Raw genomic sequence first — 15,382 nt, forward strand, 5'->3', positions numbered from 1 at the left:
TCACACCCATGTCTTGGGCTCCAGCTGCCATTCCCTGGGGTCTGCAGGGGCGGCCCCCATTGGCAGCAGGGCAGAGACCTCCCTGGCAGCATAGGCATTCCCTTCCCCAGCTCAGCTCAGAACCAGTCGGGAGGAAGACATTTCTGCTAGGCAGCTGGATATGAAAATGTCACCTTGGTCACCACTGCTGAGGACCAGCCCACGGCTGTGATGGGGGGCTTGCTCTTGCACCCAGACTGTCCCACAGGACAGAGGCAGAGGCGGATGAAGCTGAGCAGGGCAGAGTGGAGGCCAGGTGGGAGGAGACGCAGAGAGGCGGGAGACGAGCACCCAGGGGAAGGGGTACCTGTTCTAATAGCTCCCAGAAAGATCACCACCATCCTGCTGGAATCATGGAAGCCCACAGCATGAGCATTTGTGTTTGGAACTTGGGTTCATTTTGGAATCTGACTTCAGCTGTGCTCTTGGGAGTCATGTCCACAGAGAGAGGTCACGGGTCCTGAGGGTATGATTCTGTCCTCCTAGGAGAGGCATTTCTTCAGGCAAACAGTTCTTATCCCCTGAGCCTTGCACATGTTGGCTGGTTAGTGGGACACTGCTTCCCGTTCAGCCGGGGCAGGTGTGCTGTGTGCTCTGCCTCTGGACTTGTGCTTGGCCCTCTAGGCTGCATGCTTCTCTCCAAGGCTTCTGTGTGAAAACAGCTCCTGAAGATTCTAGCTTGCAGAGGCTCTTTTACCTTCAAGTATGTTTAAAGTCAGACATTTGCGGACATGCCCAAGGGCCTTCCATGAGCAGGGTGACATTGGAAAGGCTGGCGTGGGAATGTGTGAGCTGCCCCACGTCGCAGGGCTGCTAGGCTGCTCCAGAGACCAGGAACTGAGTGTGTGTGAAAAAGTGTCCTGAGTACTTGCAGCCTTAACCCCCGTGGGAAAGCAGACACCACTGCCCATGTACGAGAGGACCCGCCTGCCCGTCACCTCTCAACTGCCAAGCAGACTCAGAACCAGAGTGCAGTTTTGGGGTGTTAGCAGGCCAGGGGGTATGGACAGGCCCTTGGAAACCCAGAACTCCCTCCAGGGGACATGGATGTGTCCCATCACACTTCTTTTTGGTGTTAATACCTTATACTGGGATGTTTTTAATTTAGGTCATGTGTGTGAGCAGAGAGTGAGAGATTCCAGCTCATTGCCACCTTCCAGGTCACGGGTCATTTCGAATGATGGAGCCAGACACTTCGAGGGAGGCAGTCTCCTCTCGCGCGGGGGTCCGAGATGTGAGTGGGGAGCGGGTTGGGGTAGGTGGGCCATGTGTAGCTGTGATTGACATGGGGGTGGGGTAGAGTAAGAGGTGGAAGGCTGCGTGTGTGTCTGTGTGCATGCAGGTACACGTGTGATCTGGGGGCGGGAGTGGGGGCTGTTGTGTCCAGCTCAGCGCCCTGCCTCAGTGGCCCCTTGGGCTGGGTGGGTTAAGCATGTGTGTCATACCCGGGACACTCTAGAGCGGGCTCTGTGGAAGCTGTCTGGGCTGACAATAATCCTTCGAGGGGATCGGTTTTTGGTTAGCTGCCCATCTGCAGGGGAGCAAAAAATGAAGAAAAGGTTAGGATGAACAAACACTGGTTTTTAAAAACCGATTTGAAGTCCCTATGTTGGGGTGAGGAGGAGTAAACCAGTCACGGAGCCTGAGAGATAAAGGCCTGGGCTTGGAGAATTTCACAGCAGGGGGCATCCAAAGATTTACATCCCATTAAATGACCCAAAGTAGTTGTAGGTAGGATGCAAAGTGGGGTGTGCCCTTTGGGTCTTTTGGGTAGTGTCACCATGTTGCAGGCCATCTCATGTGGATCTGCAGCTACCTCGAGCTTCCTGTGTTGATGGTCCTCGGATACTGTTGTCCTTGAACCTGTGCCCAGGGAGGGGAGGCCCCTGGACGTGGCTGGTGAGAGCCGCGAGGCCTCCAGGACCCCACGAGAGTTCTCTGAAACTCCAGCCCAGACTTTGTGGGTGCTCAAATGTTCTTCTGGGAGATGGCCCTGGAGGCTCAGATGCTCAGACGGGCCTAAGGTCCATGATCCCGGCAGGCTGAGAGTCTGTTCTCCTGTTTAGTGTTAAGGAAACCAAGGCAGAGACGGTCAGGTGACTTGCCTAATTGTGTGGCAGAGGGAGGTGAACTTGGGTGAGAATCTGGATTTCCCACTTTGGGGCCAGGGCCCATCCATCCCTGGCTGTCCCAAGAACAGGCAGGGAGTATTTGTGAAAGCCACGGCCTCAGGGCCCAGCAGGTCAGGGGCTCTGCCCGAAATGCAGGGTGCTGTAACCTGTGAGGGTTTGTTGAGAGAATTGAGTCTCTGGAGTCATTGGTTCCTCTCTCCCTGTTTGGTCAAAGACAGAGGCTGGGGTGCTCCATCAGAGAGCCTGTCTTCCCCCACAGGGCAGGCTTGGCAAGTAGGAAGTTGTACAGAGTTTTAGAAAGTGCTTCCAGGCTCTGAGCAGTGTGGAGATTTCATTTCTGATTTTGTTGGAGCAGAGTGATGCAATCTGACATGTGAGCTCCTTGGCTTACCCCTAGCCTTGCTTGTCTCCTGCCCTGGCCCCTTCCCCCGGGCCTCTCAAACCCAACCTAGGCGGGGTTGCCCACTCAGCATGCTTGCACCTGAGACGTGAAAACAGTCTTTTTGGGGTGGCATTTTACTTGTCTAAACTGACTCATGGTATCTGAAAAGCAGTTGAACAGCTTTAAAATGGTGGTGAGGAACATGGAAATAGCACTTGTTGTTCCATGTGACAGAGGACGAGGTGGGCGAGCCCGGGGGAAGGACTGCTTTACCACCACATGGAGCCTTCAGTAGGAGGCTGGAGATGCGGTGACCATGTGCAACCCCTTGGCAGATTCAGGACGGCAACCCATTTCCTGTAGGCACTGCTGGTACCTCAGGGTCAGGAAGGGCCAGTGCTAAGTTGGGGTGCACCTTCTGCCTGCCTGCACTGGCTTGAGTGGTGGTCTGTGAATCTCGTGTGTCAGCTTGTGACATGGCCATGTGCCGCGTGTGGCTTCATCACCTGAAGAAAATGCAGCTCCTCTGCCTGCTGGTGTCTGGCCTGCTTCAGCTTCTGTTTGCCCACATGGCTTTTGTGTGTGTCCAGGATTTGAGCATAGTCTCCCAGAGGAGTCAGTGCCGGGGGGCCAGGCTGTCTAGAGGCAGCTGGTGGCAGAGACAGGGGCATGAGCTTGGGAGCCAGGCCTAGTCTGGACCCCACCCCCCTGAGCTGCTCAGGGGGCTTCAGGCCAAGTGAGCAGCTCATCAGAGCCCCTGACTCCTGACCTGAGCACACGAGTGCGTCTGAGGCCCTGGTGGGGCCGTGGGCCTGATTGCTCAGTGGTGCCTGTATCAGGAGGCTCTCGCTGGTGGGGGCTTTTGTGAGCACGGTCGGTGGTCCTGGGTGAGGGTGACAGGGCTAGTGGTCCTGGGTCAGGGTGGCAAGGCCCTTGGGAATCCAGAAAGCATCAGCTTCTAGAACACTGACTTTTTTTTTTCCTCTGGAAAGTTATCCAATGGTGTATGAATTTGTCTCTAAGGATCAGAATCCTTTTATTTGAAAGGCTGGTAAAGGGGGGGGACACTGTATAGACCAGGTTATAGGATTACCATCTTTATCAGCATCTTAGAAGGTGCAGGAAAGGGCAGGTTGCCTGCTGAGCTCCCTCCTTGGGTGAGGTGGCTGGAAGCTTGTTGCCAGGTCTGTTTAAAGAATGTAGACTCTGCCTTAACCTCTTGTTCTCTCTTTGAACCTTCTAGCAGTAAAAAATGTTGTCCAAGCACAGAAGCTGGCTGACGTGGACCGTGAGCTGGCCGCCATGCTGTTCACCCACATGCAACATGGGAGCAAGGGGCCCCAAGGTGCTTGCCGTGAGGGGGATGCCGTCCGCAGGCGCAAGCTGGAGCGGATGAGGTCCGTGCGCCTTCAAGAGTCCAGAGGAGAGCTCAGCTGCTGGGGGGCCAGCATGTTGGTGAGGGCTCCATCCGCCTCCCCTCTGCCCCCGGGTGTCCCCGTGCAGAGCCACAGTCATTGTGAATGAAAGCAGCCTGTGCTCTCTCTTCTCTTCCCCTGTGGCTCGCTCTCTCTCTCCCAAATCCTACTTGTGGAATGTATGGGAAACGGACCCTCTCAGCCACCAAGGGAGGTTTTCCTTTTTTTTTTTTTTTTTTTTTTAAAGATTATGTATTCATGAGACCGGGGGGGGGGGGGGGGGCGCAGAGACATAGGCAGAGAGAGAAGCAGGCTCCATGCAGGGAGCCTAATGTGGGACTTGATCCTGGGACTCCAGGATTACTCCCTGAGCTGAAGGCAGGTGCTCAACCACTGAGCCACCCAGGCATCCCCCAAGCAACGTTTTCAAGTCTGGAGAGTTTTTACAAAAGCCGATTCTTGGCTCTACCCCAGGGAATTCTGTGTCCAGTTTGCTGCACCTGGGTCTTTACCTGGGCTATTAAGAAAGCTCAGCAGGGGATTCTGAGGGTCCCCCAGGTTTGGGGTCAGTGCTGTGAATGCCTTCCGTATCATGAATTATCAGTGCAAATCAAGTAACCATTCTGACTGGAAAAATTCCCATTTTTGGCTAAAAAACTAAAGAAGACCCTACCATATTTACAGCTTAGATGTGGGAGGAGAGGGTGGTTGTACCTGATGGTTTTATGGAATCAAGAAGCCACACGGGTGAGGATCACACTTTACATTAGGGCAGGCAGATATCTGAATAGAGGCAAAACCTGCTCGGCCCTTCGTGCTCACAGCAGCTGGGGAGGCTTCCTGCTGTCAGGTGCTCCTCAAAGAGAGCCAGGCAGCTGCTGAGGGTGAGGCCCCTGGGGCTAGTGGCCCCAGAGACCCCTAGGCAATGCTGCCCCCACCCCCACCCCCAGGCTCCCCAGCAGCCCCGCCTTGGAGGGTGGTGGGCCCAGCACCCTGCCAGTCCTTGATGAGTTTGGTGCTGGTGTCCTGACGATTCTTACCTTGGTGGGCTTCCTCCTGTTGATGTGTCCTGGTAGAGATTCTGCAGCTCGCAGCCCTCATTCTGATGACAGCAGTGAATTGGGAAGTAATTGGATTTCTAAATACAAGGAAATGTTCCACTAAATTCTCATGATATTCTGGGTCAGCGGCCTGGAGAATTTAAGGTGAAAGTGACTTGTTTTTATGGAGGAGATGGTGGTTTCTCCGCACCTAGAGCTCTCTCAGCCTTCAGGAGAGTTTGGGAATTTACGCGGTCAGTTGGCCCTCCGGGAGCTGGAAGTGGTGCTCAGCCTCTGGCTGGTCCTTGGCCCCTGACATGCTGGTGCAGTCTGGTGGTCTCGGGCCCTGGGGGCTGCTCATTGGAAGACAGAGAAGAGCGCTGTGCGTGGCTCACTCCCCCAGCAGTCAGGAACAGCTCGAGGGGTGGTGATGATCTGGGGGCTTCTTGGGGAAGTGGTGGAGCAGAGTTGGGCTCGACATATGTTTGCAGCAGTCTCAGTGTTCTCATGAGGGTGGCTAGGCTTTCTGTGTCTGGCACTCGGGATGGTGGCAGGTCCCACCTTCTGCTGTGGTCAGCGTCAGCCCCTATGCCAGCAGAGCCCCACCCATAGGGAGACTGTGTGCTGGGCACCTTCTTTGTGGACCCTGACCCCCCACCCAGCTTTGGGAGAAGGCTTGTAGGACATCTCCCTGTCCGGCGGGGAGGGGGGTCCTCTGAGGTTGCAGTGACAAAGCCCCATGCACTCAGGTCTGTGCAGCCACGGGGTCCCCAGGGCCTGGGCCTGGGCTCTGGACCAGCCATTCCATGTTGGAGCAGGTGCCCTAGCACTCCGAGCCTGGTACTGAGCAGGCAGGCCTGGGGCCCTGCTTCAGGCCCCTGGGGTCATGCCCCTACCTCTGCCACTTGCCCACTCCCTGCAGCCCCCAGGTTGTCTCTTATAGTAGCACTAACCCCGCTTCACACCATTCCATGCCAGGTGCCACAGAAGACAGAGCTTTATTTCCAGAAATCCCAGCAGAAGGCTCAGCAGTCTCACTGCTCTGGTCACTGGGCTCTGCTGCCTGTTGGGACCTGAGGATTCCAATAAGTGTCTCACCCTTTGCCTGCCTGCCTTTTGAATTGATTGAGAAATTAGAAGCATGGCGGAGAGACCCAAGTGTCACCTCTGTCACTGATGACTCTAGTGATGGGTAAAGCAGATCTTGGAGACTTGGCTCCTATCTGTCGAGGTGCTTATCACACTGAGTCTAGAGCAAATGCCAGACCCAAGCTGCCTGGGTGACACCATATGGCTGTGGGCCGCCTCCACAGGCAGGATCCTTCCCACTAACCCCACCACTGGTGAGGAGCAGTGCAAACACCCGGTGTTCCAGGCAGGTGGATCCCAAAAGGAAGGGTTGAGAGAGGGAGGGCTATGTCTGGCTGGTTCATATCGGAGAAGTCACCCCATGTCCTGTGGGGTGCCAGGCTTCCTGACAGCCTCCTCTGTGGTGTGGCAGGACACAGGACAGGCAAGGAGTCTCCCCCTCACAACCCCCAGGATCATGTTGACTCTCCCTGAGGCTGTTCACCACCTGGTCCATGGTAAACTGGGAGTGACCCGCACTCCATCAAGAAGCTCTAATCATCTCTGTCTGTGTGGGGAGGCCTCAAATATAAGCACAAATACCATCCCGTTTTCAAATCCCCAGGGAGAAATTAAAGACTTGGCCTCAACTCTCTTGCTAGGGGAAGGCCAAAGTTTTGGATGTTGGAAGTCAATATCCAAAGTGATTTAAGTCAGAAACCATATTGGATCCTTACTTCTTGAGTTGAAGTCCAGAGACATTCAGACATCCTCTGCCTGCTGATGTCTGGGCCTCCTCAGGGTTCAGAGGGTCTTAGCACGGGGCCTGGCTCATTCCCCAGCACGGGGCATCCCCTCCTAGGTCCTAGATCAGGGCAGCCTCCAAGGACCTCACCTTTCAGTGTAAGTCACACAGGAAACCTAAGCCAGTCTCCAGCCTCTAGAACACTTTGTGTTGGCCAAGCCCAGTGAATCAGGGCATGGAGGAAGGAGGTGGATGAAGGACCGCAGGCTGAGCTGTGGCTGAGCCCCCTAAGGCAGCGTGCCAGCTGTCTGGACCGTGGCCTGGCTCAGGTTACACAGGCGCCTGCTCACAGACGGGGCTCCCGGCGCCACACTGGGGACCTGGCCAATGAGCACATAACTAGTCTTAGTAGCTTTGAGGTCATTTCCCCCCCTTTTGTTAGAAACCTTTGCTTCTAATTCCCCATCATGCTGATGCCAGCCTTGAGGCCATGGGAAGAGGTGGCCTCATGGGTGGTTGTAGTCTCTTGGGAGCCTGCAGGGCAGATGCCACCTTCTACAGGGAAGACCACTGCAGGGCTGATTGGAGCCAGGAGTGCCGTGTAGACCCGTTTACTGTCCTCTGGACCTGAGGATGGGCCAGTCCCATCCAACCCGGGTGTCTGGGGAAGGAGGAGGTGGTGATTCCAGAAGAAATTTGGTATTCAGCATGGGAGTGGGGGAGGTGGCCAAACAGCCCTTGAGAAGGAGAGCCAGCCCCATGATGGTGGCCTGGTTTGGCATTTGTGTCCCACAGATTCAGCAGAATATCCGCGCACAGCACGCACGTGACCTGCAGGTCATTGCTGCCTATCGGGAGCGTACGAAGGCAGAGAGCATCACCAGTGCGCTGAGCCTGGCCATCACCACGATGCACACAATCCACGTCACACTGGGCACTGCCGAGTTCTTCGAGTTTGCCCTTAGGAACCCCCACAACACACAGCACACAGTGACCATTGAGGTGGACAATCCTGAGCTCAGGTAGGCTTGAGTGGCAGCCCCGACAGGGTCCCTGGGGGTGTCTACAGGTTCTCCCTGAAAGCTGGGCTGCTCTCATCCCTGAAGGGGTCCCACTGGTCCTGGCTTTCACCCCTGGTCCTAGGTGCCAGCTCTGAGTGGGCGGGCGGAGGACTCACTGGGAGTGCTGTGTCTCCCCTGCCATCTAGCATCATCCAGGACAGTCAGGAGTGGAGATACTTCAAAGACGCGGCCAAGCTGCACACGCCGGTGGAGGAGGACATGTTCCATCTGCGGGGCAGCCTTGCCCCGCAGATCTTCCTGCGCCCACGAGAGACCGCCCACATCCCCTTCAAATACCAGACCTTCTCTGTAGGGCAACTGGCCCTGGTGCAGGTGGGGAGGCCATTCTTCCAATGCCAGATGGACTTGTCAGGCACGTGGGCAAATCCCACTTGGCTAAATAATAGTGGGGCATTTCCATGTGTCCCCCTGTGCTGCTCAGACCCGTTAGCCTTCAGCAGGTCACCTGCTCTCCCAGCCCCTATGCATTGGGCTTCAGGAAAGGCTGGACTGTCTCCTCTGAGTGCTCTGGGTATAGGACCTCTCCCTTACGTTAGAAGAGATGATGGGTTGAAACTTTGCTGCATTTTGTGTTCACTAGTTAATGCTGTGTGCCCACGTCTTCTGTAGCATTTGCTCCTCTGCTGGAAATGCAGGCGTGGAGGTTTCCAGTGATGGGTGTGAGTGGTACATGCCCGTGTGACTGGTGGGATGGGTGGGTAAGGGTGCAGGGCATGCATTTCATCCTGAGCTTTTGGAGTCAGTTCTGTAGGATGGTTGTCACTTAAATGGGCTTGAGGAGCTCTCAGAGACACACAGAATCCTCAACAGGCTCTTTAGATGCACTTTTGGGATAAGAGATCGTAAAGACAGTGAAGACGTCAGGTCTTTGACTTCAGGCAGAGCCAGTTACATGTCCAGTGAGCCTTCATAGTTCATGGCCACCCCTGTTCCCTCTTTGGGGCTGTGAGTCTGGTTCATGACAGTGGTCACCCAGACAGCCACCCAGTGAGAACCCATGAGACAGCGCACGGGAGCCCTCTGCCTTGGTGGCAGCTGTTCCTACAAAGAGATGTCCTGCAGGTAGTGGCCATCACCCTCGGACTCCCATCTCATGACCGATTGGTTTCTCACAGCCCTCTGCTGAGCTCGGATCTGAGAAGGACACGGATACCGGATTGCCCCAGAAATCCAGTGCAATGCCCACTAAGCATGCCAAGGTAAGGGGTAGGAGATCTCTGATCCCAGACACTCCTGGGGTTTTGCCTGAGAGCCAGGTGTCCTCTGAGCAGACCCGGTGAAGCATTCCTGCCTTCTGTTGTTCCTCAGGCCCCTAGGACCTGACCCTCTGTCCTTTATTGCACCTTCTACCAGGGTGGACTTTTCATGTCCTGATAGGGCAGTGACTGCTTCAGGCGATGCTGGTATGGCCTCTGGGTGGGTGTCCTGCATGGAAGCCTATCCCCAGCCACTGGCCACCTTGTAGCCTTTGGTGGTCTGTGTGCCTGCCCCATGGCCCTGGGAGGACAGCTGTCCCAGCACGTGGCCACCACACAGGGGGCTAGACTAGCCCTCTGACCCTCGTCCACCACATCCCATATCCCATAGCACCAGTGGGAGTGGCGTGCAGTTACTTCTGGAAACCTTCATTACTGCCTGGGAGGGAGGGCGTGTTTGCACACACACCTGCAGCCTGCCTTTAGGATATCCTGAGGGAGAGCTTAGGACACTTGTTTTTAGGAATTTCTGAAGCTCTTTTTTGGGTAGACAAATGCCTTTGTGAAGTAGTTTGAAAGTAAAAACAAAAGCAACAAGACTTTGCCTTGTCCCTGCCCCCTGAGAATGGGTTTTATTAGTGGGTCCCAGATAAGAAACGGTTCCCAATTGCAGGCCTGTGTTCCCACATCACGGTGGTGTCAGCTTGTGCCCACGGCCCCATCTCTAGTGGAACCTGCTGTATTTCACTTACTGTAGAGGCACAGCTTTGCCTTGGTCAAGGAGTAGGTCCGCTCTCTATGTAGGGCTATCAGTGGAATCTGAGAGCCTGGTACATTTGCCATATATGGATCTGGAGTCTGAAGGCAAACCCCAGAGAGCTCATGAGTTCACCCATAATGACCCCGGGATGTGTCCCTGGCCGATGAGGACTTTCAGCCTAGTACATGCCGCTGTCCCTGCCCTGGTCAGCAGCAGGCCTTCTGAATCTCCTGGTGTCCCCACTGCTCACTTCTCATGTTTGGTGTGTGTGAGTTGGGGTCCACTGACCTTGGCTCCCCGTGTTTGTGGTCTACCTCGGGTTCATTGCCTGTGCTCATTTTCACCCTGGGAAATGGGGACATTCAACTATTTTCATTCTTTCTGTACTTGTTAGCTGTGATTTGGCAATGAACGAGAATTTCCCCACCAGCAGTTTGGTTGCCCTGAAATATATGTTATATCAGAAAGTCAGGATAGATGTTGGATTCTTTTTTTTTTTTTTTAAGATTTTATTTATTCATGAGAGACACAGAGAGAGGCAGAGACATAGGCAGAGGGAGATGCAAGGAGCCCGATGTGGAACTTGATCCTGGGACTGGGATCACGACCTGAGTGAAAGGCAGATGCTCAACTGCGGAGCCACCCAGGCATCACAATGTTGGATTCTTTGATTTTATTTATCAGTTTTCAAGATAATAAACTATACCCTAGCAACCTCCAGAGGAGGTCATGTTTTTGGAGTCTCATTATGAACACGTGGTTTCAGGTTTGCTGCTTCTCCTGTGACAGGCATTGGACGCTAGACCTGCCCGCTCTCTGACACTGATACCTAGGTTAACTGCTAACGTGCTAACCAGGTCACTGGAAGGGTAAAACCAGCACTCCCAAGCTTTTAAGGTGGTGGAAATGTCAGGAAGTGGCTGTCTGCCCCTTCTTGTGCTAGAGGACTCGGTTGAGCCCAAGACTCCATCTGAAGGAGGGTGTCACCTGTTGGTGCTGGGTCTGTAGTGTGGGAAATAAGCCCCAGGACCCAAGCCCCACTTGGGAGGGACTGCTGGACCGGGGCGGGTCACTGGGTGAGGCTGACCAGAGAGTCCTTGTCCTCCCAAGCCTGGCTCTTCCCTGCACTTCCAGGAGTGGCAAGGGGGAGCAGACATGTGGACTGAGGGGGTGCCCAGCCGTGAGAGCAGGTGGGTGGGGTGGGGCAGAAGCCTGGTCTGCAGTGGGCATAGCAGCTGAACACACACGTGCTCCTGTTAGACCCGAAGTCTCAGACTAGCGGTGCAAATGTGGCCAGTGTCAAGGCACAGATGATGGGGTGGTGGGTGTGTTTGTGGGAGCTTCTCTCCCAGCCAAGGGAGCACATGTGATGGGGGAAGACCTTTCAGGTGAAGTGTGACCTTGCGTGAAATCCAAAGGTGGGAAGACAGCCAAGAAAAGATGGGACCAGGCCCACAGAATCTTGAAGGGTGGCTTCCTTGGTGGGGGGCTGGTGGGGCACCCAGAGCTCAACAGTGTGGATGGTGGGTTAATCCCAAGTGGGGATTTGGGCTCCTGCTGGCTGTCCTGTTATGATTTATGACTTAAACATGCTCTTATACATAGAGCTTTTTACATATGTACATCTGAAAGATTTCACAATAAAACGTACCAGAGCAGAAGAACGTCTTACCCGTGTGGAAGGTTTGCAGACCGGGTTCTGTTGCTGTGGGAAGGTTGCCTTGGGTGTCAGGCTGCATGCCTGGCCTCATGCAGGGCCTGGAGGGCTCAGGGCCAGAGGGAGATACCCGTTCTTTCCCTTTCTCTCTTTCTTTTTTCTTTTAAAAGGATTTTTTATTTTTGAGAGAGAGAGAGAGAGAAAGGGGCGGAGGAGAGAGAGAGCATGCATGTGCATGCACTTGGGAGGGCTGCAGGGGCAGAGAGAATCTCAAGCAGACTCCTTGCTGAGTGCAGAGCCCGCCGTGGGGCTCCATCTCATGACCCTGAGTTGAAACCAAGAGTTGGATGCTTAACTGACTGAGCCACTCAGGTGTCCCAGTAACTTTTTTTTTTTTTTTTAGAAAGGAAGTTTGTATCTCTAGCCTTTCTTGTTTAGGTTCAGAATTAAAGAGCTTGTGCTCCACTACCACCCATGAGGACTTGGAGAGGTTAACGTCAGACCCTCTGGGCAGCTTCCCAGCATGCACATGGCAGGCATGTTGGGAGATGGGTCGGTGGCTGAAGGAGTATTTGACATTGGGGCTGTCAAATTGAGCGCTGACACATTTGAGGCATGTGTGTCACGGGAACATGTCCACATGCAGTCCCTGTGCTGGGTGCCATCCCCTCTGTGGGGACCTGCTGCTGCAGATTCAGCCCACCATTTCTGACAACACCTGTGCTTCCCACGTCACGGTGCGGGGGGTGGGGGGATTGGGCCCTGTGGATGCTGGCTTGGTGCAGGCAGCTCTTCATGAGCCCACGTGCCAGCCCTGATGCTGGCAACCTCTGCTCTCCTGGCAGGTCTTGTTCCGGGGGAGTGGCGGTAAGCCCATCGCCGTGCTTTGCCTAACCGTGGAGACCCAGCCCCATGTGGTGGACCAGGTTTTCCGCTTCTACCACCCAGAGCTCACCTTCCTGAAGAAGGCCATCCGCCTGCCTCCCTGGCACACGCTTCCAGGCAGGTCCCATCTGTCCCTGCGGCTGGCATTTTGCAGGTTCCACAGATGGCTAAAGGTTTTTCCCTCAGGGTGACAAGTGGCATCATCACATTCTCCTGTGATGCTCTTATTCCAACCTGTGACCCGTCTGTAAAGTCTGCCACCCGCCCTTATGGTTTGAAATGGTGACCTTTTCGCGTCCTCTGAGATGCGAGGGTATGCCCTTGGCTGGCTAATCCCACTTCCTAAAGCCCATGGCCCCGAGGGCTGTGCCTGGAGTGCACTCGCGCCTTCTGCTGCCGCGTCACTTGTCTGCTTCTGGTCTGGTGCTTTAGAGTGCAGCAGCGTCCCCGTGTCTGGCGCCCTGCACCATAGCCCCCCCCCTTTACTTTTGGTCACTCTCTTCGGATAAGTGCCTGCGGGTGTGGCTTAGGGCGGGAGTGCCAGTGCCCACGTGGGCGGGACAGTAGGAAGGGTGGCATTGCTGTCTTCTGGTGTCTGTGGGGTACCTGTGATGGGCCAGCAACATCATGTGGCCCGGGCCTGTCCAGAAGACGTTTGCTATGATATTCCCTGCAGCAGGTGCTCCCGTGGGAAGACCTGGTGAGGAGCCCCCAGTCTATGTCCGATGTAGCGACCCCAACGTCATCTGCGAGACCCAGAATGTGGTAAGTTCTGCCGAGTGTCTCCCAGTCAGTGCCTGGTCATCTGAGCCCCTGGCCTCCTGAGGCCTCTTCACGGCGGCTTTTGAGTTAAGTGGTGTCTTTCTAAGGTGCTAAGGGGCTATTTTGACATCCTTGTGGGAGCTTTATGCATGAGTTTTCATCTTTTCTGCTGGCAGATCAGTTCTTGGATTACCTGAATTCAAATGAAAAAAAAAAAAAGGCATGAAGCAAAGTGAATAAAGTGAGTGGTAATTAAGCCACTTATTAATTGCCATTGTGTAAAGAATAAAGGCAATAATTATGTTATGACTGGTTAGGAAACTGGATAAAATCTCCTGCAGAATATAATTATTGAACTCAATATGAAATCAAGAAGTTAATGATTTTCTTTTTTGCAGTGAAGAAAAAAACGAATTCTGCCTAATACTGAAAATGCAACACCTGTTGGGAGGGAGGGAGCCAGTTCCTGCCCGCTTTCACCTGCCAGGGGCTTGGGGGGGAGGCAGGTGGTGTTCTCAGGGCGCCCATGTCCGCCAGGGCCCCAGGGAGCCTCGGGACGTGTTCCTGAAGGTGGCCAGCGGTCCAAGCCCAGAGAGCAGAGACTTCTTTGTCGCCGTTTACGCGTGAGTCTGTGAGCCCAAACCCGGGAGGTCTGGAGGGTGGGCGGGACTGGGAGGCAGCCACAGCATCCCAGAGGCCGCCTGGGCTCATGCTGAGTTCCTGATGGGGCACATTGTCGTGGGGCCTTCAGCCACGGGAGGTGAGACTCCACGGCTGGCAGGGGCCTCACAAAGGACGCTATCGGATCAGAGTGGCCCGGCGGCTTGCAGAGGCATGGAGAGCCCACCAAGGAAAGGAACTTGGGGTGGCGTCTGCCCCAGAGCAGTGCCTGGCTCCGTTCAGGGGACAGGGAGGGTGGCAGTCTTCATCCTCCGTGCCTGAGATGGTGATCACATCGCCTTCTTGCCTCTCCCACTCAGTTGAAATAACCCTGTTTCTTCTTTTTTTTTTTTTTTTTTTTTTTTAAAGATTTTATTTATTTATTCATGAGAGATACACAGAGGGACAGAGACATAGGCAGAGGGAGAAGCAGGCTCCCTGCAGGGAGACTGATGTGGAACTTGATCCCAGGGCCCTGGGATCACTCCCTGAGCCAAAGGCACACGCTCAACTGCTGAGCCACCCAGGTGTCCCCCTTGAGGATCTTTTAAAACTGGGGTAGGCTGGGGGCTTCTGAATAGGACATCTGGGATTGGGGCAGGTGTAGCCATGCTCGGTTCTGGTCTCTGGCCGTGTGGAGAAGCCTGAGGGGCAGGGTTATCGAGCCCCATTTCCAGGGAAGGGCCAGTGGCCTCCAGCACCAGGCAGCTAGGACGGGGCCTGTGAGCTCAGGTCTGGGTGGCCTCTGAACCCACATACTCTTCCACGGCACTCTTTCCACAGGCTTTGTCCCAGACCACCTGGTTTGGGACTGTTTTGTTGCTGGTAGAAGCCCACATTACCACTCACACAGGGTGTTGTGGTGCAAAGTCACAGTGGGCCTTCAGAGTGGGGAAGGTGGCTGCAGGGATGATGGCAGCTGGGCTCCAGCCTGCCCCAGTTGTCCTGGCCAGCCTGCCCCAGTTGTCCTGGCCACCTTCTTGGCCTCTTCCTGGTCAGTGCTGCTGTCCTCACCACCATTGATCACGGTTTCTGTCCTACACAGGGATCGTTGGCTGGCGACACCCATCCAAATATGGCAGGTCTACCTCCACTCCTTGCAGCGTGTGGACGTCTCCTGTGTCACAGGCCAGCGGACACGCCTATCCCTTGTCCTTCGAGGGACACAGACGGTTAGGAGAGTGCAGGCTTTCACCTCACACCCTCAGGAGCTGAAGGTAGGTCGCTGGGTGTTCTCTGGCCTCTCCCCATCCTCACCCCACCTGGGGCACGGACGGTGTGGAGACTGGCTGCAGCCAGTGTGGGGCTGAGGATCGGCTCACAGCTCCTTTAAGACTCTTGGCAGAGTCTTCATTCAAACTGCCTTTTATTGGATCTGCCATCATGGAATGAGTGACATATAAACCCTATAGGCCAATTTTTAGAATTATTGGAAGGTAAATATTAATAGAATTTTGGAATTAATTTAGCCACAACTATGCGTCTGGGTAATGAGGGCAATGCAGACTCCTTGCTGAAGCTTACAGCTGGAGCCTGTTAAGATTTCCCTCTGCTGAGGC

The 15,382-nt window shown here is 54.7% G+C and overlaps 1 protein-coding gene across 15 annotated transcripts in view; it reads left to right on the top strand.

Annotated features, from left to right (window-relative positions):
- The window catches only part of NPHP4 (nephrocystin 4), a 129,951-nt gene that overhangs the window by 99,555 nt on the left and 15,014 nt on the right, over window positions 1-15,382 (top strand). For 8 of the 15 annotated variants that reach the window (XR_013376187.1, XR_013376188.1, XM_077891448.1 and 5 more), the window contains 9 exons: window positions 1,148-1,273; window positions 3,797-4,008; window positions 7,617-7,843; window positions 8,029-8,215; window positions 9,019-9,102; window positions 12,362-12,518; window positions 13,078-13,166; window positions 13,701-13,786; window positions 14,869-15,040. Coding sequence is in view for 13 of the 15 variants with exons in the window: in XM_077891448.1 (XP_077747574.1) it covers window positions 1,148-1,273; window positions 3,797-4,008; window positions 7,617-7,843; window positions 8,029-8,215; window positions 9,019-9,102; window positions 12,362-12,518; window positions 13,078-13,166; window positions 13,701-13,786; window positions 14,869-15,040 (1,340 nt within the window). In the remaining 2 variants the exon portion in view is untranslated. The other 7 variants (XM_077891450.1, XM_077891452.1, XM_077891451.1 and 4 more) reach the window with 6 other exon arrangements.

The sequence above is a fragment of the Canis aureus genome, chromosome 3, assembly GCF_053574225.1.
Source record: "Canis aureus isolate CA01 chromosome 3, VMU_Caureus_v.1.0, whole genome shotgun sequence".
In the NCBI taxonomy this organism is placed as follows: Eukaryota; Metazoa; Chordata; class Mammalia; order Carnivora; family Canidae; genus Canis; species Canis aureus.